The 23,454-nt window shown below is 45.8% G+C and overlaps 1 protein-coding gene across 2 annotated transcripts in view; it reads right to left on the reverse strand.

Moving 5' to 3' along the window:
* btbd11b (BTB (POZ) domain containing 11b) overlaps positions 1–23,454 on the reverse strand; it is a 133,482-nt gene that overhangs the window by 28,509 nt on the left and 81,519 nt on the right. For both annotated transcript variants that reach the window (XM_041216494.1, XM_041216493.1), the window contains exons 3-8: positions 14,185–14,389; positions 12,789–12,941; positions 9,860–10,025; positions 8,906–8,995; positions 7,451–7,552; positions 4,997–5,090 (exon numbers count right to left, since the gene is read on the reverse strand). In XM_041216494.1, coding sequence (XP_041072428.1) covers positions 4,997–5,090; positions 7,451–7,552; positions 8,906–8,995; positions 9,860–10,025; positions 12,789–12,941; positions 14,185–14,389 — 810 coding nt within the window. The remainder of the gene's footprint in view (positions 1–4,996; positions 5,091–7,450; positions 7,553–8,905; positions 8,996–9,859; positions 10,026–12,788; positions 12,942–14,184; positions 14,390–23,454) is intronic.

Consider the following 23,454-nt stretch of genomic DNA (forward strand, 5'->3'; position numbering starts at 1 on the left):
TTGATAAATCCATGTTCACTCTGCCTAATCCTACAATCACTTATGATAGATTCTAGCATTTTCCTAATAATTGAGGTCAGGCTAACAGGTCTGTAGTTCCCCATTTTCTCTCCCTCCTTCCTTAAATAGTGGGGTTACATTTGTCACCTTCCAATCTGCCGAAACCATCCCATAGTCTATAGAATTTTGGAAGATGACTACCAATACATCCACCATCTCTACAGCCACCTCTTTCAACGCTCTGCAATGTAGATCGTCAGGCCCAGGGGATTTATTTACTTTAAGTCCCATTAATTTCTTAGAACTTTTTAAAAAATAATATTAATATCTTGCAGTTCCTTGTTTACTCTAGTCCCTTGATTCTCCATTATTTCTGGGTGGATTTTAGTATTTTCCTCCGTGAAGACACGAGGTATTTGCTTTGTTTCTCTGCCATTTACTTATTCCCCAATATAAATTCTCCTGACTTCACTTGTAATGGACCCATATTTGTCTTTGCTAATCTTTTCCTTTTTACACACCTATAGAAGCTTTTACAATTTGTTTTTCTGTTTCTTACTAGCTTACTCTCGTACTCTATTTTCCAATTATTAATCTTTTTCTTGCCCCTCCTTTGCAGGAGTCTAAAATGATCCCAATCCTCAGGCTTATCATTTTTTTCTGGCAACTTTATATACCTCTTCCTTTGATCTAATACAATCCTTGATTTCTTTTGTTAGTCATGGTTGGAACACTAGCTGGGTTTATGTGTATTAAAGGAATGTATTTTTGTTGTAAATATGTATTAGTTCTTTAAATATTAGCCATTAACTGTCTACCGTCATACCTTTCAATGTAGTTTCCCAATCCACCATAGCCAATTTGCCCCTCCTACCGTCATAGTTTCCTTTGCCTAGATTTAAGACTCTAGTCTGCTTGAATTACATCACTTTCAAACTTAACATAGAATTGTATCATATTATGGTCACTCTTTCCTAAAGGTTCCCTTGCAACAAGATTATTAATTAGCCCTTTCTCATTGCATTTATAGTTGGGGTAATCTAGGACTGTTCCCAGGGCCACAGAAAAAAAAGCTACAAACTTGCATTTATCTAGCCCCTCCAACAGTGTAGCGCTCCCTCAGTACTGGCCCTCCTACAGTGTGACACTCACTCAGTACTGCACTTCTGACAATGCAGCACTCCCTCATTACTGACCTTCTGACAGTGCTCCTTTAGTACTGACCCTCCGATAGTGCAACACTCCCTCAGTACTGATCCTCTGACAGCACAGTGTTCCCTCAGTACTAACCTTCCAACATTGCAGCACTCCCACTGAAAGTGCAAGCCGAGAGAATGGACTGCACATCCCCAAGGCAAGAGTCGAGCTTGAGGGACTTTGGGAGAATGGCTGCCGGTCAGTCTGTGGTAGACCGCAGATTTCTGTAGCACTGATTGGAGATGCAGCTTCATATTACCGGGACAAGAACTCTGGCCCTCACTCTCCTCGACAACAATCCCTAACCAGAAATCGCAATCTCTAAATTTAAACGAATTAGAAAATTGTAAGCACTAATTTTAATCTATGCCACCCGGTGTGAATGGGCTAAAATCAGGACTTATACTGAGACTGAGGACTGTAGCCACTCATCAAAACCAAAGCAAACCAAGAGTTTGGTGAATGGTTCAGAGTCAAATTGTCTGAGTGGTCTAAAACACAGCACATATGCAATATGTCATTTAAGACCAGGGATGAGGAACAGATTTTTAAAAAAAGCTACAGGAGAAAAGAGTCTTGATTGGTTGGCATATTGACTCTGATTGGCTGAGGTTTTACCATGGGGAAAGCAAAGGGGAACTATAGGCTTCGGGGTAATTCAAAAAAGGCGCAAAGCTTGAACATGTTCCTTTTGTTTGCATATGAATGTATGTCGCTTCTAGCGAGGGTGCATGAGCCACATTACGAGCTTGGCTGATTTTTTTTTTCCAGTCCAGGAGTACAAATTCTTGAAATTTGGCATTCTTGTGTTTGTCCTGATGAGTGCAAGATGAAAAGCTTCAGCGACGTGTCTCTCTTTCCAGCAAGATTCAAGTTCTGCATCACCAAGTGACGCCAGGGGCAGAATTTTTGCCTTTGTGGGGCGGGCTCGATGGGGGCAGTCGGAAATCCGACCACCGCCCGCGATCGGGGCTGGACCGCTGCGATATCACGCTGGTGGGCCTGCGAGTGGCAGCGCTGAGCACGGCCTGTGTGGGCGGGGGGAACGAGGGCGAGCTCGAACTTCGCACACGTGCACTCGAGAATCTCCCTGAGGCACGGAGCTGCCTCGGGGAGATGAAGAGTTTAAAAAAAAAAAAATTTTGAAAATGTTATAAAACATGTCCCCTCATATGACTCTGTCACGCGAGCGGGGACATGTTATAAATGAAGTGTAAAATGTTTTATTTTATTTTTATTCGCCCGTGGGTGAGGTTTCCTAACAGGTGCAAAGGCCGCTTGGCCTTTTCGCCTGCCTGCCAATGGTAAGGTTGGACGGGCAGTGAAAAGTTTGAGTTAATTGTCTTTTTAATGGCCTTAATGGGCCTTATAACTGCCGGCGGGCGCGCTGCCGTTTCCCGCGCGGACCCGAAATGTCGTGCGACTGTGCGTCGATGTCGGGACGCTCGCCTGACACCAACGGGCGCCATTTTACGCTCGAGTGGGTTGAGCGCGCGCCTGCATGCTGAGGTGAAAATTCTGCCCTTGGAAGACAGGATTTTACTTCCAAAGATTTGCACTGGATACTTTCCCGGAAGTACAGAGGGAGCAATGGCCTTTAAAAAGGTAAATTTTCTGGGTTGAATCTGTCAGTCAAGAATCTCTGGGTAGGTAGACAGGGAAGTGTTAATGGATGAGGAATAGAATTTTGATAAAGGTCAAACTTGCCTCGCAGTTTTGATGCGCGCAGAGGATTCACTCAGATCATTTACATCTCCCACCGTCATCGAGCCCCATATCCCTTTACCAGCTCTTTAAACAAAAATCTCTTCTCTTTTGGAAGCATTTCAACAATGTACTCACTGCACTGACTGTCAGTCTGATCTATGAACAAACAGCTCAGTTACAAAATCGGCTGTAAGTCTGTCTACGAGTTATATTTAGGGTTTTTTTTTTCCAAATTCATTCTCGGGATGTGGGCATCACTGGCTAGGTCGGCGTTTATTGCCCATCCCTAGTTGCCCTTGAGAAGGTGGTGGTGAGCTGTCTTCTTGAACCGCTGTAGTCCATGTGGTGTAGGTACACCCACACGGTGCTGTTAGGGAGGGAGTTCCAGGATTTTGACCCAGCCACAGAGAAGGAACGGCCGATATATTTCCAAGTCAGGATGGTGAGTGGCTTGGAGGGGAACTTGCAGGTGGTGCCACCCGGTACCTTCTGCCCTTGTTCTTCTGGGTCAGCACTTCCCAAACTATTTTCCAATATGATCCCTTTTAACGCTTGAAGGTGAACATGGCCTCAAGCGGAAACAAAAAAAAAGGAAATCTAACCCCTAACTTTAACGAGGGCTCTTAGTGTGTTTCTTATTTTGAAGGGGTTTTATTTCTGGCCTCTTGCCATTCTTGCCCTTCTGAGGGGGCTGATCCTCGCTGACATTTACTGCCACGTGTGCGGCCATCTGTACGATAACTCGTGAAAACAATGTACGTCGGGAGCTCTATTTTGATCACAAATCGATAGGCAAAAAGAGAGCCGGGATATTCTGAGGGGGCTTGACAGGGTAGATGTTGAGAAGATGTTTCCCCTTATGAGGGAATCTAGAATTGGGGCAGAGATTAAAGATCAGGGGTCTCCCATTTAAGATGGAGATGAGGAGGAATTTCTTCTCTCAGAGGGTCGTTAGTTCTTGGAATTCTCTCCACCAGAGAGCAATGGAGGCTGGGTCACCGAATACATGCAAAGCTGAGACAGATTTTTGATCGACAAGGGAGTCAAGGGTTATTGGGGGGGTAGCAGACAGGAAGTGGAACAGCCACAATCAGATCAGCCATGATCTTATTGAATGGTGGAGCAGGCTCAAGAGGTTTAATGGCCCTACTCTTGCTCCTATTTCTTACGTTGCTATGGGATGGAAGAAGAGCAAGATATCAGTTCTGGTCGCCACATTATAGGAAGGATGTGATTGCACTGGAGGGGGTGCAGAGGAGATTCACCAGGATGCTGCCTGGGATGAAACATTTAAGTTATGAAGAGAGGTTGGATAGACTTGGGTTGTTTTCGTTGGAGCAGAGAAGACTGAGGGGCGACCTGATCAAGGTGTACAAGATTATGAGGGGCATGGACAGGGTGGATAGGGAGCAGCTGTTCCCCTTAGTTGAAGGGTCAGTCACGAGGGGATACGAGTTCAAGGTGAGAGGCAGGAGGTTTAGGGGGGATGTGAGAAAAAACTTTTTTACCCAGAGGGTGGTGACAGTCTGGAATGCACAGCCTGGGAGGGTAGTGGAGGTGGGTTGCCTCACATCCTTTAAAAAGGACCCGGATGAGCGCTTGGCATGTCATAACATTCAAGGCTATGGGCCAAGTGCTGGTAAATGGGATTAGGTAAGTAGGTCAGGTGTTTCTCACACGATGGTGCAGACTCGATGGGCCAAAGGACCTCTTCTGCACTGTGTGATTCTGTGATCAGGATTGGGCAGCCCAACCCCACTTCTGCCCCCCTGACTGATCATCTTAAATTGGTTGTTAGCATAGCTATTAGCGCACTCAGGATTGTTCAACAAGTGCTACCCAATCATGGAATCACATCTATCGGTTATGTAGACAATAGACAATTCTCTGAACTCCAGGAATCAACCTCTCCCAAACTTTGGAAATATGGTGCATAAAGATAAAAGTCAGGACCTGGGTTAACAGGTTCCCTGACAAAAAATGTAGATTTCCGTCATAAAAGCAAGCATCATTTCAGCTTTTAAACTGCAGAGTTGGAGGAACTCTCTATCGCCCAGAGCATGCAGAGTATTCCCGATCGTCATGCACTCACCGGCTGCAGCTGCCAGCTGTAAGGGGGTCTCGGAGTAATTCTCACCCCCTTGTCCAACAGACCCTTCGACATTGGCTCCGGCATCGAGCAGCAACTGCAGACAGGAGGAGAATATTGTTACCTGGAAACAACTCAGGACGAAGGGGAAAGTTTATCAGTTGCTCATTGTCTACTTGTCCTTTCACCGGTGGGAAATAGAATGACGGTGAACCTTCCAGCCACCGTGTCCGTTTCCCAAACGCGCCAACCGCCCCCCCCCCACCCCAACCCACCCCTCCCCCATCACTCTGGATGCTTGAAGACCCACTATATCAGTCAGTGCGTAAACACCGGAGTGATCTGGAGAGGGGGAGTGGTGGAGGGGTAACAGCAGCAGGGGAAGGAGATGTGAGGAAAGGGTCAGGCACAGGGGGAGGGGGTCAGGATTGGGGGAAGAAGGTCAGGCATGGGATGGGGGCGGGTCGGACACATGGGGAGAGGATTAGGCTGGTGGGGGGGAGGAGTCAGGTGTGGGGTAGGCGGGGTCAGGACCGGTGGAAAGGGTCAGGTGCGAGGACGGTTGGTATGGTGGATAGTCACACCCAGAGAGAGCTACCCCTGCCCAGCCTGGTCCAGCTGCCTCTCAAAGCCCAAAGGACGGACAGTGCCAAGATTACCCTCCTTTGAAAGGTCAGAAGGTGCTAGTCCGGTGTAACGGACATCCTTTCTCTGCAATGAGGCACTGCTCAGGGCTCCACTGACTGGGATCGGAGTTGTAACTAAAGGACACGGCTCATACAGCTGGCAGTGATGGCTGCTTCACCCTGCCAGCTGGCACCGAATTCAGACCCCACGTGCGGATCAACTTGGCAAACCTTAATCTTAAACTGTCTCGACCACAAACTCCTCTTACTGGGCTGGATTTTATGGGGCGCCATATTGCCGGCCCCTGACTGAAAAGTTGGTCGTCAGCCCAACCAGCCACCCACCCAAGTCCGGCTGCCCCGTTGTGCTGGGAGCAGCCTTGCTTGTTTCTGAGTGGGGACTTTGGGCCCAATCTGGAGGGTGGGTGGAAATCCTACCCTAGAGAGCGCGGCCGGCCTATCCGATTGGCCAGCAGCTCTGGAGTCCCAGCAGCACCAGGACCGAGCGGTGGCCGCTGCTGGGACTGCAGCCAGACCCCGAGCAAGATGGGAGTGCGGACCCTGCAGGTCAGTCTGGGAATCTGGACAGGCCTGGCTGGCTGTCTGAGCCCACTGAGGGGCTGGAGGGTGGGGTGGGGCGGGGGGCACTGGGGGGCTGGGTTTGAGAGGTCATGGGGGCAGGCTTGCTTCCGATGGTGACAGGGGACCCTCCAAAAGGAGGAAATTACCCCCCCTTTTCCTGTCCGACAGCAGCCCACACTGTGAAAGCTGCTGGTCTAGCCGCTTTGCCTCCACCTCCCCGCCACCGCCCCCCCCCGCCCCCCCGCACGGGTCAAATACGTTGGTGGTGGTGTGAGGGTGTGGGTGGGTGGGTGGAGGGAGGTGCAGGGCGTAAAATGCAGCCTATCGTCTTTATGAACCCAGTGTGCAGGACCAGAGCCGATTGTAACCGCTGGTAAATCAACGTGTGGAGCGTGTACTTGAGTGTGAAGTCTCACTGAGCGGCGCTGCGCGATGGAGATACAGCAGAGTATTTTTTTAGTCTGATCCACTGTCACACACTGTGCAGCAATGGGAAACTTACCCTCATCTATGAAACAAAAGAGCAGAGGAAGCCGAGAGTGTTATTCCGCCTGGCGGAGTGTCAGGTAAGGGCAATGCGCATTTTTAGATGAAGCAACAATGGACGGAAAAAATCGAAAGTTAAAATCTGTGGATAGAAAACCTTCCTCGTCCCCGATTGTGTCTCCCTAGTGGAAGGTGATGCCCTTTTATCTCCAGTCCCTCTAACGTCTATTTTGTCGATAGATCCATCATTTGCACTCACAGTCACAGTCAGTGGCACAAAAAAAGGGAGATGATGGCAGAGTGCTACGGTCCACGTACGAGTAATCCAGAGGCCCAGGCTAACTCTCTGGGGACATGCGTTCAAATCCCACCTTGGCAGCTGGTGGAATTTAAATGCAATTAGTAAGTCTCGAACTGAAAGCTAGTCTCGGTATAGGTGACCGTGAAGCTATCATCGATTGTTGTAAAAACCCATCTGGTTCACTGATGTCCTTTAGGGAAGGAAATCTGCTGTCCTTACCTGGTCTGGCCTACATGTGACCCCAGACCTGCAGCAATGTGGCCAAGCGAGGTACTCAGTTCCAGAATGCTGGCCTTGCCAGTGACACCCACATCCCGTGAAAGAATAAAGCAATGCAAACATAGCGCGCCATCAGATGAACTCAGGCACTTTCTGCTCAGCCAGTGACTTAATTACTGATCAGCTAATTTCCTCATTTAGATTAAAGACCGAGAGGTCATGTTAACGAAGCGCACGGATTACCTGAACAGCAGCCATGTGTCCGTGTAGCACAGCCAGCGTGAGGGCAGTCCAGTGCCGTGTCTCCACAGGGATGGAAGGGTATTTGTGCGATGGGCTGGGAACCTGAAGGGCACAGAAGAGGCTGTCAGTAAGTCAGAGTTTGCACACTCTGATGCACACTCGCTCCACCGCATGCACACCCAAGCAGCAGGAATCCAGAAAGGCTCTGATTATAGCTCACAGCTGATGAGACCATGAAAACAACAGGCCACCATCACTAACATCCATTACCTTATTTCACAGCCAGCCACGGGAGAGAAGTTGAGAAGTTTACGAGGAAAAGCAGAGCAGAAGAGGAGAACGAAGGAACTTGCATCTGCACATCCTCGGTACATCCTAAGGCACTTCACCAATGAATTATTTTTGAGGATATTTTTGTTGACAAATGCAGCATTTCACACAGAGTAGGCTCCACAGTAACTTTCAAAAGCGAATTGGATAAACTTGGGAGCTTTTGATGAAAGAGCAGGGGAAATTGGGCTAATTGGATAGCTCTTTCCGACATTACAACAGTGACTACACTTCAAAAATACTTCACTGAATGTACAGCGCTTTGGGACATCCAGTGGTCGTGAAAGGTGCTATATAAAATGTAAGACTTTCTTTCTTATAAGACCCAACATCAGTGCAATGGTCCAAATGGCCTCCATCTACACTGTAACATTCTATAGCAGCACAATTCCACACAGGTCAATGGTACAAAATAACTGTGTGTCCAATCACAAAAACTAGTGGTGAATGATAGAACACACATTCAACAAATCAAAGCAGAAAAAGCTGGGAATACACAGCGAATCCGAGGGACTGGCGAGATTGGAGCATCAGAACCTTAAATAATGTGTCAAATAATTAATAGTGATGTTTGGTCCAATACATGGGGATTATTACAGCTCCCCGACAGATCACTGGCCTGTTATTTGAGGAATATTTTTGAAACTTGGAGCAGTTTCTTTCTTCATTTTAATGGTTTACTGACCAATGGACAACCTGCATTTACAGAGACCCTTCAATATCGTTAAGGCTTCCCAATGTGCTTCATGGGAGAATTATCAAAATGTGGGCACTACCGGAGGGGGGCTGCATTGTTGGAGGTGAGATGAGATCTCAAGCAGAGGCACTGCCTGCCCTTTCAGGTGAATGTAAAAGATTTCGAAGAGCAGGGGAGTCCTCCACACGTCCTGGCCAATATTTGTCCCTCAAATCAACATCACAACAACAGGTTATTTCTTTATTATCACATTGCTGTTTGTGGGAGCTTGTTGTGCACAAATTGGCTGCCGTGTTTCTGACATTACAGCAAATGACTACACTTCAAAGATACCTCATTGGCTATAAAGCTCTTTGAGACATCTGGTGGTTGAGAAAGGTGCTATATAAATGAAAGTCTCCTGCTGTAGCTTCAATTGCTGTTATTACCTCACAGTTCACATCTGCTCCTGCATCAAGCAACATCTGGACCATGGCCTCATCTCCTCGTGCACAGGCATACATCAGTGGACTCAGACCCTGCATGTTAAAGAATCATTATTTTCAGACTGTGTAACAGTCAGCTCTGTATTAACCTTGCACAGAAAACAAATGCTGATGAACTCCTTCACGTTATCTGTGGTTAAAATCCCTCAAATAATTGGTCCAGAAATTGGAAAGTTTCAAAATTCCTACCCAAGGGTGATATAAAAAATTTCATCTGCAAAACTGGACACAATAGCAACATCTGAAAGGTACAAGATTCCCATCACTGATTCTTTCATAAAATGCTCTCAATCGCAGCAAATAGCCCACAGAAATTGTTTTGCTGAAAAGAGAGACACGTTGCCAAAACTTTTCTGGACAAATTCAAGAATGCCAAATTTCAAACAATCATGACAATCTATGCTACAGGAGAAAAGGATGCTGATTGGTTGGCAAGTCGACTGATTGGCCAAGTTGTTGCCATGGAGAAAGCAACTATAGGTTCCCCAAGTTCCCAGGGTAATTGAGAAAAAGCTCAAGGCCTTGAACAGATTCCTTTTGTTTGCAGAGAACGGGTCCCTGCTTTCAATGTATGTCACTTCTAGCAAGTGTAAATGAGCCACTTTACGAGCTCAACTGATTGTCGTCAATTGGTTGCTAGTGTAGCTATTAGCACAGTTAGAAATTATTTTATTTTCTGTGAATCGATATCATGGCAATAATTACAAGCGAACATTGTAAACAGAGCTAATTCATTGAATTAATGAAAGACACATTCAAGGGATATTAAATGACAGTCAGAGATACAAGTCACACTAACCGAGGGGCCATTTATATTTTTCAACCAGTTGCTCAAACATCATCTAACAAGCAATAACTAAACTCTGCTCCGTCATACTTCAAGGTCACAGTGCTTACCTGCTCACTTCTCGTGTTGATACCGTCAGGTCCCAGTAAATTAATGGCCTGATTGACCAGGTCCGTCCTGCCACAGTTCAACATGCGGAATCCCAGTCCTTGACGAAACTTGGCCTCAGTTGCTGCTGCATCCAGTTTCAGGGAGGCACAGAAGCAGTCGTCAGCTCTGTCGGAGACAAGAAACCCAATTCATGAGGGGAACAGGGGCCCTGTCTTTATGATATTGGACCAGGAACCCAGGGACCATCTATTCAAGTCCCACCACATCATGTTGTGAAGTTCGGTGTAATAATCCCAGTAATCCTGTGATAACTGTCACTTTAAGATCAGTTCAACTGAGTAGGGGGGGTCATGTGACTTGTTCAACCAATGTGCAGCTAGTGTGGGGGAATAAATTCTAGGGAGAGGTTTCCTAGGGGAAAAGTAGGAGGGGCTGGCTGGATACTCACAGCCATGAGAGCTCTTGTGTAAATAAAATTTGTTTTGTTTGACTAAGAATCCTCCCAGAGCGTGTTTCTACAAATCCCTCCTTATCTGACATACATGTGACTCTCACTGCCCTCAGGAGGGGCAATAACTACAATCTTACCAGCTTCCCTCACCGTTCAAATACTCCAGTGCCAAGAATATCCGTCTTTTCCCTTTCCCTCTTTTCTGTTGCCTCTTTGTCCCTTTCAGCTCGCTTTGTCTGTTCCTCCTTTAAATCTTTCACTCTTTCTGATCTGTCTCTATTCTCTCCTGCCTCCTTTCCTGCTTCTCCCTCTCGTCTCTATCCTGCTTTCCTCCCTATTCTGTTTCACCGTCTTCCCGCTGCCTCTCTGTTTAGCTCTGAGAGATGTGAGGACTGTGAGTTGGGTAAAACAGCCCAACATCCAGTAGGAGCAGGTTGGTGCTCAGGAAGCCTGGGGGGATGTGCAAGGCCAGACAGAGCCAATACAGCAACATCGGGGTGGGTGGGAGGGAGCATTGAGACAGGGAGGCGAACGGTCACATGCACAGACTAACCTCTCAATGTTCGGGGCTTTGGGCTCAGGGTGCTGGGTTTAGGAATGTAGGAAATAGGAGTAGGCCATTCGGCCCCTCGAGCCTGCTCCGTCATTCAATAAGATCACAACTGATCTTACACCTCAGTGCCATTTTCCAGCTCTATCCCCATATCCCTTGATATCTTCAATATCTAGAAATCTATCAATCTCTGTCTTTAACATGCTCAATGACTGAGCCTCTACAGCCCTCTGGGGGTAGAGAATTCCGAAGATTCACCACCCTCCTGAGTGAAAAAATTCCTCCTCATTTCAGTCCTAAATGGCCCACTCCTTATTCTGAGACTGCATCCCTGGGTGTAGAGGCCCCCCTGGAGCTTGTTTGGGGGGGAGGGGGGGGGACGGGACGGGGGGGGTGGGGACGGGACACGTCCTTCTTGCATCTGCCTCATCGAGGCCGATAAGAATTTTGTATGTTTGAATGAGATCACCTCTTATCCTTCTAAACGCCAGAGAATTTAGCCTCAGTCTCCTCAATCTCTTCTCATAAGACACTCCCGCCATCGCCAGGGATTGGCCTGGCGAGCCTTCACCACGCTCTCTCTATGGCAAGTATATCGTCCCTTAGGTAAGGGGATCGAAACTGTACACAGTAGCCCAGGGGCTGAATTTTACACCTGGCAGGCGGGCACACGCCCGATCAGGTGTAGAATAGCGCGAGTTGACCGCTGCCCCCACCCCGGCAGCGCTGTCATTTTCAGCTCGCGTTTCAGGCTGGCTGGCCGTTAACTGGCCAGCCCTGGTGTAAAATCACGGCTGGGGGCCGATCGCAGTCGGTGGTCTGTATACCGACCGCTCCCGGGCCCACTGATCACACCCGCCCAGCCGGCTGAAAATTGAGGCCCGGGTGTCACCTTATCTCGGCTCAATGCAATTGCAGCAAGACGTCTATAGAAATTATCTTTACTCCTGTAATCAAATCCACTTGCAATAAAAGCCAATATCCCTTTGTTTGCACCCCATTCCTAATTGTTTGCTGCACCTGCATGTTTGCTTTCAGTGAGTCATGAACAAGGACACCGGCTCCTGCCAATCTCTCACCATTTAACAAATTCTCTGCATACCTGTTTTTCCTACCAAAGTGGATAACCTCACATTTTTCCACATTATATTCCATCTGCCATGATCTTGCCCATTCACTTAGCCTGTCTAAAGCTCCTTGGAGCCTCTTTGCATCCTCCTCACAACCCCACCTAGCTTTGTGTCACCAGCAAACCTGGAAATATTACATTTGGTCCCCACGTAGAAATTATCGATATAGATTGTGAACAGCTGGACACTGATCCTTGTGGAACCCCACTAGTCACCGCCTCCCAACCCGAGAATGATCTGTTTATTCCAACTCTATGGAGTCATTTTCTGTCCATTAACCAGGTCTCAATCCATGCCAATATATTACCCCCAATCCCATGTGCTCTAATTTTGTTTACTAACCTTTTGTGCGGGATCTTACAAAAGCCTTCTGAAAATAAAAATACACAATACCCACTGGATCCCTCTTATCTGTTTTGTTAGTTACATCCTCAAAAAAAACTCCCAACAGGTTTGTATGTAAACATACATCACGTTTAAAGCTTTTTCATCTCTCTCATAAATCCACATAGATTGGGCAGAGTCAAAGTGTCCAGTTATCACATCCTTTATAATAGATTCTAGCACTTTCCCCACTACTGATGTCAGGCTAACAGGTCTGTAAGTTCTGTAGGAAAAGAAAAATAAAAATACCTGGAAAAACTCAGCAGGTCTGGCAGCATCTGCGGAGAGGAACACAGTTAACGTTTCGAGTCCGTATGACTCTTCAACAGAACTGTAGTTCTGTAGGGCTGGGTTTGGGGTGTTGGGTTTGGGGCATTGGTTGTTAGTCGAGTTTGAAGTTACAGTCATACTTTAACTGGCGAGGTTCACAATCGACTCCAGGAAGCAGGAGCCGGGCAGCTTGCCGAACATCATCACTGTCAATGGAGAAGCTCCTGCGGTGCTCAGCGTGGGCTGCAGCCACTCGGATCCACTCCATCAACGGTGGCTGTACCAGGAATGGCCTGTAGATGACAGCACATCCTTACTGTTCTAAACCTCACTCAAACATGTCACACAAATATAAAAGCAAAAAACTGCAGATGCTGGAAATCGAAAACAAAAACAAAAATACCTGGAAAAACTCAGCAGGTCTGGTTCAACGTGACTGTTGAAGAGTCATGCGGACTCGAAACGTTAACTGGGCTCCCTTCCACAGATGCTGCCAGACCTGCTGAGTTTTTCCAGGTATTTTTGTTTATGTTACACAAATATTCTGACAAATAGTTTGAAAATCAGACAGAGCTTTATCACATTGTCTAGGTATCCCCGTGTTCACACCCAATAAAGAACTTTCAATGTGTAGTCAGTTGCACAGAGAAAGATCCACGAAACAACAAATGGGGTGAATGACCAGTCAACCTGTTTTTGGTTTAGATGAATGTTGGACATGAAACAAGAATAACTCCCTGCTCCTCTTCCAATAGTCCCATGGGCTTTTAATACCCCTATTTCATGTCTCATTAGAAAGACAGCGTAGCACTTCCTCAGTGCAGCAACGGGAGTGTCAGCATGGATTATCTGCTCAAGTCTCTGGTGTGAGATTTACAATCTTCTAGTTTAGAGTCAGGCGTGGGACCCACTGATCCAAGCTAACAGATGCTTAGAGAACAGAAAGGCCAATTAACTTTAGCAGGTCAATAGTTCAGGACTGATTTGCCACCCTGAGAAATCTGACCTCTTTCATATTTTGACAATTCACAAAGTTGGGTGTTTAATTTTAACTTCATGGTGCATGATTCTCAATTTAAGTTGAACTGAAAACACTACCATGTGTAAGCCACTCAAACGTGCACAGACAAGAATTAATCTTCATTTCTTTCAACTGTGTCTTATGATTCTGTTCCTGGAACGGTTGGTAGCAATACGAGAGGGAAAGAGCCGACTGAACCGGACAGTGAGGAGAAGCCGAATTCTGTATAAGGTGTGGCAGTCATCGCTCCATCTCGGCTCTCTGTGCGTTGATTCAGTTCCTTCACTCTGCCAGATCCCAGGCCTGGCAAACGATCAGAAAACTGTCAGCCCACCCAGCGATAGTCCTGGCTCCTTAAGAGTGGACACCATTAACCTTGCTGAGGCAGACCTCGATTACAGACCAACAGGGCTGGGTGGATTTGAGAAGGATCATTTATTAGCTGGCTGCTGCGAAGGAAACAGATGTTAACGGTGTTAGGACTAAAGGAGCAGGGTGTCCCCTGCGCTCGGTACCTCTCTGTGGTGAGGCTGACTTTAGACGGCTCCACGTTTGGATTCTCCCATTCCATCTGGGGACAATGCATGAAGTAGCAGAGCGTGTAGAGAGCCTCAGACTCCCAGTGCAGTGATCCCTGTCTATAATGGACGGGAGTACCATTCCCGCATTGTATCCACTTCAACGGCTGCAGGTGGTGCATCGCCCGAGAAACCAGGTCACCTGCGGAACAGATCGGAGAAGAAGTGAATTCAGCCTTACCACGCATCCCAAAGCTTCATCCAAAAAGAGGTTGTATGGTAGGTTAACATGTTTAGTTCAGGCAGTAAACCTTCGGCCCATATAACACCCCTATCCATCTAGCCCTGGTGAAAGCCAAATGCTGCAGGTGCTGGAAATCCGAAATAAAAACAGAATGCTGGAAAATCTTAGCGGGTCTGACAGCGTTTGCGGAGAGGGAAACACCTCTGCACAGATGCTGCTAGACCTGCTGAGTTTTCCAGAATTCTCTGTTTTTATTATTTATTATCACCCATCTAGCCCTATTATCCACAGGATTCCCTTTGGCCCGTCCAACCCTATAATTCACAAATTCCCTTTAGCCCCTCCGTTCCAGTTCCTTTCAGCCTATCGAACTCTCCTGTCCACAACCTTCCCTTGCTGCGTTTGTAATAACCCCGAATCCTTTGTCTTGTACCTTCTCCCTGTTAATGCTTCACGTTCCAGCCTGTGCCTGCCCCACGCACTCGCCAGCCGTTTTATTACAAGAAGTTCCTCCTAGATCTCCTAATTGTTTTTGCTGTCGTTAGTTGGCAAGCATGACCCCACCACGTGCTTAAATTTTGAACACGACAGAAAAATTTACTTCCATCCAATTTGTCCGAATCTCCCTCAGATTTAAACGTCTCGCTGTTTAGGAAATGGAAGTGTTTAGGAACCTGGCATTGTGATCAGTGCAGGGTCGACACACATCTTCATTCAGTTAACCGGCAACTTCACTGCTCTAACCTTAATGCACTGGATTAGATATTTCAGTCTGTTAAAGGTCCCACTAGCTCAGCTGGTAAAGGCGCTGCCCATTGAGTTGCACAGGCAAGACTATGGGATGTTGGTGTCCATGTGTCCTGGCTGGGGCCTGGAGACAAAGTGGTCAGGAAGCCTTCCCATGGGCTGAATTTTTAGGCCCCGATGGGAACAGATATGGATGTGGATGGGCGCATAAATTTACTCCATTTTGTTAACTCCCTTGCACCCACCCAGCCTCTCTGGGCCATATTCCCCAGAGTTAAGTTTGGAAGGGGGAGGGGTTGAGGTAAGGGTGGCAGGGCTGCCCGCCCACAAGTTGTTTGTAGCCAACTGACCTTACGTTTAAGGCCTATTGTTGGAGGCTGACAGGAGCTTTCCAACTGGCCTCCAGGTCCTTAGAGGCATTGGGGAACAGGGTAGCAGTCTGGAGGGGAGCCTCACCCACTTGGCAGTAGGTCAGGGGCAGCCAGCGCTCCAAGGAGGACTATAGGCACCCTCCCTCCACCCACCACCCACCACCCACCACCTGTCAGGAAGGAATTTCCTGACTTGATTCCTCATGTGAATCCAGCCTCCTGGGGCCCTAAGCTCCATTCGGACCAATTATTCCTGTAGGACTCAATTACAAAATGAGTTGTAGTAAGCATTCAGGGCAGAAACCCTCCATACTCACCCCCCCACAGCAATGTCCCCCACCTTCCTCCACCAACCCAGCCTTTTAGTCGAACTTTTTGAAACATGCTACTGGTTATTTAGTTCCACAGAAGGGCAAAGGGATCTATGGATTTAGATCCAGCCATTAAGGAATGAAGTTAGGAAACACTTCATCACACAAAGGATGGGGGAGTGTTGAACTTTCTCCTATAAAAAGCAGTAAGTGCTGGCTCAACCAACACTTTAAATCTGAGTTCAGTAGATTTTTGCTAGACAAGAATATAAAAGAATGTGGGACCAAGGCAGATAAACAGAGTTCAGATACAGATCAGCCATGATCTCACTGAATAGCTGCGCAGGATTGAGGGGCTGAATGGCCTCCTCTTGTTCCTACAGTGATTTCATGAATCATCTGGGGTTTTTTTTTGACATTCCAGTAGCTTTCCGGGTCATTTCCTGGTGCTGCCCTGCAATTTCCCACATTTATTCAAATCAGTTTCACAATTTTCCATGTGGCATTTGAACTCTTGACTCCTGATTAATTATTGTTAAATTCTCATAAGCGCTGAGCAGCTGCACCTGAGTCAACCAATGGCTAAACCAAGCGAGTACACACTGACAGAGTCACCATGCAAACGCCTCAACCAATGCAGAGAATCTAAACAAGAAAGATGCTTGGAATCGAGCTGACTGTTCCAGGATGGTTGTGAAGTTTTATTGCTATTGGTCAAGACTGACATGACAAGCTTTGTAGGTTTGTAAACCAGTCTCATTCAGTGGCAAAAGAATCCCCCACTCCCACACCGGGAACTCCCATCCCCGGGAAGAGCCCCTCCCAATCCCAGAATCGCCCGGTTCCACGAAGAGCCTGCTCCTGCTCCCACTCCTGGTAGCTCTCGCTCCTGGGGCCTGTTCTCCCACTCTCGGAACATCTCCCTCCCATTCCTGGAACAGAGAAGGATGTGAGGAGATCTGATAGAAGGGTTTATAACTTTTAAGGCTCCAAAAAAAAGGTAAACAGGAAAATACAACTTATAGGATGTAAATTTAACATCAATCCCAAAATAACACGGAGAGAGGAGGACGTGGGATGTCCGGCCAGAAATAATATGAGAAGCAGATTCCATGATAGTTTTGAAAGGTAAATGGATACGTAAACAGTCACTTGGTAGTACAGAACTTGAATATTGCTGAAAAGAGAGACACAAGTGCAAGATGAAAAGCTTCGGCGATATCAGGATAAAACTCAAGAATGTCAAATTTCAAACTATCACAACAATTAATACTACAATTGTTGTGAGCATTTGAAATTTGACATTCTTGCATTTGTCCTGACGAGTGCAAGACGAAAAGTTTCAGCAACGTGTCTGTCTTTTCAGCAAGATTAAACGCATATGTGGAAAAAGAATAAATTAGAAAGTCATGGGTAAGGGGAGAGGAACAGGAATAAAGGGAGAGCTGTTTAGAGAGGTGGGTCAAAAGGCCTCCTGAACTGTTGCAAAAATCTATGATCGACAAAGAGATAGAGAACAAAAAAAGGAGAGAGAAATGAAAAGAAGCAAGATTGGGGAGATTCTAAATTGTGATGGATTTACAGCAACTGAGACCTGTTCTGTGAGGAGATTGTATAGGACTCCGTCCCAAGTGGAACTCTGAGTTGTGGACCGTGGTTTCATGGGTTAAGTGTTTTCTCACTAAGGATCAGAGCATCCATCATCTCCTCTCCTCCTCAATGTCTATTTTCAGAATGTTCTACCCAGAATCCTGGCAAGTATCAAAATAGCTTACAGATGTTTCAATCCCAAAAAACACATGCGCAATCTGGCAATTGACAATTTAAGTTCTCACAGATGCTCGTCAAAATACAAACCACTAATTAAAGGCATTTATCACACCATCAAATACTTAGTGTGGCTGGTGAGTCACACACCAAACACACAAATCATATGCTGATAACTTGAGAGGTTTAATCCATTCTTGGGATGTAAGTGTCACTGGCACTGCCTATCACTAGTTGCCCTGAGAAAGTGGTGGTGAGCCGCCTTCTTCCTGAACCACTGATACAGGTGAGTGAGTGGCTTGCTAGGCCAATTCGGAGGTCAGTTAAGACTCAACCACGTAGGATTAGAGTCACATATAGCCCAGACCGAGTAAGGACAGCAGATTTCCTTTCCTGAAGGACATTTCGTCAAGCAGTTGGGCCTTTACAACAATGCGATAGCTTCGTAGCCACTTTCACTGAGGCCAGCTTTTTACTTCCAAATTTTTTAAATTGAATTAAAGTTCTCAAATTGCCCTGGTGAGACTGAATTTGTGTTTTCTAGATTATCAGAACAGGTTTCTGGACTACTAGTCCAGTAACATGACCATTAACACTGCTGTATCCAATTGATTGTGGGGGACTCCACCAAATTACATAGAAGACACAGAACCGAAACAGGCTATTCTGCCCATCTAGCATGTGTTGGTAATAAGAGAGAGGAGCAGAGTTAATGTTTCAAGTTGAATATGACTTTGAATTTTACATTCAGTTTGAAAGGGAGAAGAGTGGGTCTAAGGCTAGTATTTTAAACTAAAATAAGGGCAACTATGTGGGCATGAAGGCTGAGCTAGCTGAAGTAAATTTAAATACAAGGCTGGGGAATAGATCATTAGATAATTAGTGGTAGACATTTAAGGGGGTATTTCAAAATACTTAGAATAAGTATATTCCTACTATAAAGGAAAATTCTAAAGGGAGGACCCACCATCCATGCTTAAACAAAGAATTTAGGGAACGCATCAAACTTAGGGAAAAAGCATGGAACTGCGCAAAGATGAGTGGCAGGACAGATGATTGGACAGAATATAAAGAACGGCAGAGAATGACAAAAAGTTTAATCAGGAGAAAGAAATTAGAGAATGAGAGGAAGCTAGCTAGAAATGTAAAAATGGATAGCAAGAGTATCTACAGATATTTAAAAAGGAAAAGAGTAAGTAAAATGAATGTTGGTCCTCTGGAGTGACAAGGGGGAGTTAATAGTAGATAATAAGGAAATGGCAGATGAAGTGAACAAATATTTGCTTCTGTCTTCACTATAGAGGATATAAAAAACATTGCAGCAATTGCTGTGAATCAGGAGGTGGAAGGGAGAGGGGAACTTGGTGAAATTACAATCACTAGGGAAACGGTACTGAGCAAACTGATGAAGCTGTGGGCTGACAAGTCTCCAGATCCTAGGGTCATAAAAGAGGTGACTAATGAGATAATAGATGCGTTGGTGATACTTTTCCAAAATTCGCTAGATTCTGGGAAGGTTCCAGCAGCCTGGAAAGTAGCAAATATAACCCCTCTATTCAGGACGGAAGGGAGGCAGAAAACAGGAAACTATAGGCCAGTTGGCTTATGTCTGTCGTGGGGAAGGTGTCAAAGTCGATCATTAAAGAGGTTATAGGTGGGCACTTAGAGAAATCCAAGGTAATCAGGAAGAGTCAGCATGGTTTGTGAAAGGGAAATCATGTTTACCCAATTTTTTGGAGTTCTTTGAAGGAGGAACATGTGCTGTGGATAAATGGGGGCCTATAGACGTGCTGTACTTGGGTTTCTAGAAAGCATTTGATAAGGTGCCACACCAAAGGTTATTGCAGAAAATAAAAGCTCATGGTGTAGGGAGTAGCATATTAGCCTGGTAGGCAGGAAACAGAGCGTATGCTCTGGGTCTTTGTCTGATTGGCAGGATGTGATGAGATGAGTGGAGTCCCACAGGGGTCTGTGCTGGGGTTTCAACATTTTACAATGTACATCAATGACTTAAATGAGACTAGCGAAGGCATGGTAGCTAACTTTGCAGATGACACAAAGATAGGTAGGAAAGTATGTTGTGAAGAGGACATAAGGAAGTTTCAGATGGATATAGATAAGTTGAGTGAGTAGGCAGATTGAGTATAATGTGGGAAAATGTGTAGTTGTTCACTTTGGCAGGAAGATTAAAAACATAGAGTATTACTTAAATGGAGAACGACTGCAGAATTCTGAGGTGCAGAGGGATCTAGGTGTCCTAGTGCATGAGTCACAAAAGTTAGTCTGCAAGTACAGCAAGTAATTAAGAAGGCTAATGGAATGCTATCCTTTATTGAGAGGAATTGAACATGAAAGTAAGGATATTATGCTTCAGTTATACAGAACATTGGTGAGACCACATCTCGAATATTGTGTGCAGTTTTGGTCTCCTTATTTAAGGAAGGATGTAAATGCATTTGAGGCGGTTCAGAGGAGGTTTACTAGATTGATACCTGGAATGAGCGGGTTGTCTCATGAGGAAAGGTTAGACGGACTGGGCTTGTTTCCACTGAAGTTTAGAAGAGTGAAGGATGACTTGATTGAAGTATATGAGATCCAATTGGTTTTGACAGGGTGGATTTGGAGAGGATGTTTCCTCTTGTGGGTGAGTCCAGAGCTAGGGGGCACTGTTTAGAATTAGTGGTTGCACTTTTAAGGCAGAGAGGAGTAAAACATTTTTCTCTCCGAGTGTTGCCTCAGAGTTGGTGGAGGTGGGGTCACTGAATATTTTTAAGGCTGAGTTAGATAGATTCTTGTTAAGCGAGGGAATTAAAGGTTATCAGGGCAGATGGGAACGTGGAACTCGAAACACAAACAGATCAGCCATGATCTTACTGAATGGCAGAGCAGGCTCGAAGGGTCAAATGGCTTATTTCTGCTGTTTCATATGTCCATATGACTCTTCTTCAGGACTCAATGCCCACCTTGAAGAAGTTCTGCTCTTCCCTGTGACAGGATTTCCATTTGTCCTCTTTTACCTCATTCACCCTCATTGCTATCTATTTTCTTACTGGTGTTCTGAAGAAGTCACAGTTGATTCAAAATGTTAACTCTTTCTCTCTCTAAAGATGTTGTCAGATCTGCTGAGTATTTCCAGCCCTTTTGGTTTTTAGTATAGTTTATGCTGGTGTTTACACTCCACACAAGTCTTGTCTCATTCCACTTCCTCATCTGAGCCTTTCAGCATCTATTCCTATCCCCTGTTCTCTCATGTACTCTTCTCGTTTCCTTCTGATAACATCTAAGCTATTGGTCTCAATCACCTCCTGTGATAGCGAGTTCCACATTCACTCTCTGGGTAAACAAGTTTCTACAGAAAGAAATCCAAATATCCAACTTAGACGCCGATTTCTGCAGTTTGTGGAATCTAAAGTTGAGTATCAAGTAATTAGATATGGGTGTGGGATTGACATTGGGTGAAATGGATGAGTTTGAACACTAGGAGGAGAATCTCTTGGCTCGAATGGCCTTTCCTCATCTTTTCCCTATCTTGCTTCAATTGTATAAAAGCTTGATGAGACCACACCTGGAGTATTGTGTACAGTTCTGGTCTCCTTACCTAAGGAAGGATATACTTGCCATAGAGGGAGTACAATGAAGGTTCACTAGACTGATTCTTGGGGTGGCAGGACTGTCCTATGAGGAGAGATTGAGGAGACTGGGCCTGTATTTTCGAGAGTTTAGAAGAAGAGAAGATGATCTCATTGAAAGTTACAAAATCCTTAAGGGCTCAGCAGGGTATATACAGGAAGAATGTTTCCCCTGGCTGAGGGGAGGCAGGTGGGGCATCTAGAACCAGGAGCCAGTCTCAGAATGAGGGGCAGACTATTTAGGACTGAGATGAGGAGGAACTTCTTCACTCAGAGGGTGGTGAATCTTTAGAATTCTCTACCTCAGAGGGCTGTGGAGGCTCAGTCATTGAGTATGTTCAAGACAGAGATTGATAGATTTTTAGTTAATAATCACATCAAGGGATACGGGGTAGTCCGGAAAAATGGTGTGGAGGTAGATGATCAGCCACGATGTAGTTGAATGGTGGAGCAGGCTTGATGGGCTGAATGGCCTACTCCTGCTCCTATGTTCTTTCTTTTGATATTAGTTAAAGGTGAGACCGCACCTAGAGTACTGTGCACGGTTTTGGTGACCTTACTTAAGGAGGGACATACTTGCATTGGAAGCAGTTCAGAGAAGGTTCACTGGGCTGATTCCTGGGATGAAGGGGTTTTTCTTAAGAGGAAAGATTGAGCAGGTTGGGCCTGTACTCACTGGAGTTTAGAAGAATATGAGGTGATCTTATTGAAAGATAAAATATTCTAAAAGGAGCTTGACAGAGTAGTTGCTGAGAGGATGTTTCTCCCTGTGGAGGAGTCTAGAACTAGGGGACACAGCTTCAAAATAAGTGATCTCCCATGTAAGACAGGGATGAGGAGGAACTCCTTCTCTCAGAGGGTCATTAGTCTGTGGCATTCTCTTCCCCAGAGAGCAGAGGAGGCTGGGTCATTGAATATATTCAAGGCTGACATAGACAGACTTTCGATCGACAAGGGCGTTTCTGTTTATTCTTTCAAGGGATGTGGATGTCACTGGCAAGACCAGCATTTTGTGCCCATCCCTAAATTCCCTTGAACTGAGGGGGTTGCTAGGTCATTTCAGAGGGTTAAGAGTTAACCACATTGCTGTGGATCTGGTGTCACATGTAGGCCAGACCAAGTAAGGATGGCAGATTTCCTTCCCAAAGGGCATGAGTGAACCTGATGGATTTTTACGACAATCGATGATGGTTGTCATGGTCACCATTACTGAGGTTAACTTTATATTCCAGGTTTATTAACTGAATTTAAATTCCACCTACTGCTATGATGAGATTTGAACCCGTGCCCCCTGGACATTGTCCTGGGCCTCTAGAATGTCACTGCAGTGACATTACCATGACACCACCATCACCCCAAGGTCAAGGATTACCAGTGGGTCGGTGGGGTGGGAGTGGACAGGCAGGAAAGAGCAGTTAAGGCAACAATCAGATCAGCCATGATCTTACTGAATAGCAGAGCAGGCTTGAGGGGCTGAGTGGCCTAATCCTGCTCCTATTTGTTAAGGTCTTATGTCATAAACCTTCTCACCTCCATTAGTCACCTCATAGCCTGGACAAGTGATAAGTGATAGTGGCTGTTTGCAGACGTTATCAGTGCTGCTCATGGTGGTTACACAACACATTCATTCCACATTCCATTTCCTTTCCCTTAGGCTTCTCATCAATGCCTTTCCAATACTTAGGAGCCAGTGTCTCACTATTCACTACACTCACTAATGACTTAAACAACACAATAGGGAGCTCTATATCTAAGTTTGCCAATGACACAAAGTGTAGGAAGTAACACAGATGGGAATACAAAATTCCAGAGACATTGATAGATTGTGTGAGTGGGTGAAACCATGGCAGGTGGATTTCAACACACGTAAGTGTGAGGTCATCCATTTAGTGCTAATTGTATATCAATTTGTTTAATTGGATGCTGGTGGAGGGGATTATTTGTGGTTTCACTCGAGCACATGTAATCAGACACTTACTGAAACTGGGTTCCGGTTGGGTTAGGAGGAGTATGCTTGTAATGTTTCACTCTGTAAATAAATATAAGACTGAGTAAAGACTGACTCCAGGACTGCCTGTCCTTCACCAACTGGATATCCAGAATATAATACTTTGGGTCACAAAGGATAAATCCATGTGTTATTTAAATGGTGGAAAGCTAAGAATCATGGAGATCCCAAGAGCTGTAAGGATTCATAC

This window comes from Carcharodon carcharias, chromosome 21 (assembly GCF_017639515.1).
Source record: "Carcharodon carcharias isolate sCarCar2 chromosome 21, sCarCar2.pri, whole genome shotgun sequence".
In the NCBI taxonomy this organism is placed as follows: domain Eukaryota; kingdom Metazoa; phylum Chordata; class Chondrichthyes; order Lamniformes; family Lamnidae; genus Carcharodon; species Carcharodon carcharias.